At 73.3% G+C, this 2,307-nt stretch overlaps 1 protein-coding gene across 1 annotated transcript; it reads right to left on the reverse strand.

Moving 5' to 3' along the window:
* Positions 1-19: 19 nt before the first annotated feature.
* LOC113980457 (extended synaptotagmin-1-like) lies at positions 20-1,920 on the reverse strand (the record flags this gene model as incomplete). The annotated part of the gene is made up of 9 exons (XM_027707670.1): positions 1,863-1,920; positions 1,684-1,725; positions 1,187-1,321; positions 1,037-1,110; positions 849-921; positions 657-746; positions 497-552; positions 274-397; positions 20-196 (listed from the first exon to the last, which is right to left on the reverse strand). Coding segments are annotated over exons 3-9 (693 nt in total), but the record flags the coding sequence as incomplete, so codon positions are not given.
* Between the last annotated feature and the right edge of the window lie 387 nt (positions 1,921-2,307).

Genomic DNA, 2,307 nt, shown 5'->3' on the forward strand with positions numbered 1-2,307 from the left:
GGGGGGGGGGGTGTCTCACCTCGTAGACCTCGTCCCAGGTGGGGTTGAGGTCGTCGTCGATGACGCGGCTGGTGAAGAGCTGGGTGCCCACGCGCAGCAGGGCGTAGGGGTCCGACTTGCCCTCCACCAGCCCCCCCATGAACCGGTCCTTGCAGCGCAGGTCCCGCGCGCCCTGGAGGTGCACCCGCACCACCCCCCGCGGGGGGGGGGTCAGTCGGGGGAGGGGGCAGGACCCCCGGGTGTCCCCCCCCCGACCCCCGGGGCAGCCCTTACCCGGGGCAGGGGGCAGCGGAGCTGGGCAGCCTCGGGCAGGTCGGGCACCAGCGGCACCAGGAGGCGGTTGGGCAGCACCAGGTAGGAGGAGATGGTGTCCATGATCATCGTGTCCGACATGGAGCTGGGGGGGGCACGGTCACGGGGGGGCCGGGGGGAGCTGGGCCCGGGGGGAGCTGGGCCCGGGGGGCCGGGAAGCCCCCGCGGCGGGATTGGGGCTCACCTGAGCCCTGGGATGTCCAGCAGGTTGGTCATCCCCGTCCAGTTGATGTCCAAGGTCTGGGGGGTGGGGTGGGGTCAGGTGGGGGGGCTGTGGAGCCCCGCCCTGTCCTGGGGGGGGGTTGGGGCTGCCGGTCCTTTGGGGGGGACGCGGCCAAACTCACCGGGCGCCGGATGAAGAACATGGTGAGGGCCCCCACGATGGGCACGTCCCCCAGGAGGGGCTCCAGGATGATCCGCAGCATCCCGTGGAGCTGGGGGGGGGGGGGGGGCGCGGAGGTGGGCCCCCCCCCAGGGCCGTGACCCCCCCCAGGGCCGTGACCCCCTCCCGCCAGCCCCCCCAGGGCCCCCCTCACCTGCATCCCCTTCACCCCTGCCTTGCAGAAGAACTTCTTCACCTCCACGTCGATCTGGACGTCACCCACGTAACTGCGGGGACAGGACATGGGGGGTCCTCACCCCGACACCCCCCGGGCCCCCCCCACCCCCAGGAAGGGGGCTGAGACCTGGTGCTTTCACCACACGGGTGGCTCCGACCACTCACCTGATGTTGAGGTCCAGCAGGATCTGCTTCTTGTGGGTGCCGGGGTGAGCCCGGACCCCCAGGACCCGGAGGGGCTGGGGGGGGGCAAAGGTTAGTGGTAGAGCCTGGGGGGAACCGGGGGGAGCCCCCCAAACCCAACCCCAGACCTACCTTCTCCCCCATGTCCACCTTGGTGAAGGTGAAGGTCTGCAGGTGGGTGTTGGAGGCGCGGATGGAGGGGGCCACGTTCTCCACCAGCAGCTTCTCCATGTACTGCCCGAAAAAGGGCCAGGCCTGGGCCAGGACCTGCCACAGCCAGAGGGACGGACACGGGATGGAGGGATGGACACCGGGAATGGGGGGATGGACACTGGGAATGGGGAGATGGACACCGGGAATGGGGGGACAGAGGCAGAGACGGGTGGAAGGGTGTGGGGATGGAGGGAGGGATGGAGGAAGGAGGGATGCAGGAGGGAGGGAAGGATTAAGGGAAGGATTAGGGGAAGGAGGAAGGATGGAGGGAGGGAGGGATGGAGGGATGCAGGCAGGGATGCAGGAGCGGGGATTAGAGGGATGCCGGGCGGGATGCAGGAGGGATGTGCGGGGCGGAGGGAGGGCTGCGCAGACGGCACAGGGTGCGGGGCCGGACGGACAGACGGACGCCTCACCTTGTTCAGCCATTCCGCCCGCTCCACATCCGGGAAGCTGACCTGCGGGACACGGGCGGAGGGGCCGTGAGCCCGGGGGGGTCGAGGGGGGCACGGCCCCTCCCTGCCCCGTGCCTCGGTTTCCCCGACCCGCCGGGGGGACCCCGCCCAGCCCCGTAACCCCCCCGGCCGGGCCCAAACTCTGCTCGTTCCGGGGGGGGCCGCAAAGGGGGGGGGAGGGCTCGGTGGAAGGGGGTCTCGAGAAAGGGGGTCCCCACCCCTCCGGCACCGCGGGGAGGGTTCCGCGCCCCCCCCTCCACCCGCCCCATCCGCGGCCGGGCAGGAAACGGCCCCCCCGGGCCCGGTGAGTCACGGCCCGGCCGCGGCGATGCCGGAAGGCCCCGGGCGGTACCGGGGGGGGTTCCCCCCCCGGGGGGAGGGGGCGGGGGGGCCCCGGGGGGGGGGGGGGGGGGGGGGGGTCACGGGGGCTCTCGGAGGGGCGGGTGGTGACCGGCCCCGGGGGTCCCGCACCGCCCGCAGCTCAAAGCGGGGCTCGGGGCGGCCGCCGGGGGTCCCGGGGGCTGCAGCGACTGCCCGGGATGCGCTGCCTTGGGCGGGGGTCCCGCCCGGCGCGGAGCCCAAGGG

Source organism: Neopelma chrysocephalum, unplaced genomic scaffold (genome assembly GCF_003984885.1).
Source record: "Neopelma chrysocephalum unplaced genomic scaffold, ASM398488v2 Primary Assembly neopelma1_94256, whole genome shotgun sequence".
In the NCBI taxonomy this organism is placed as follows: domain Eukaryota; kingdom Metazoa; phylum Chordata; class Aves; order Passeriformes; family Pipridae; genus Neopelma; species Neopelma chrysocephalum.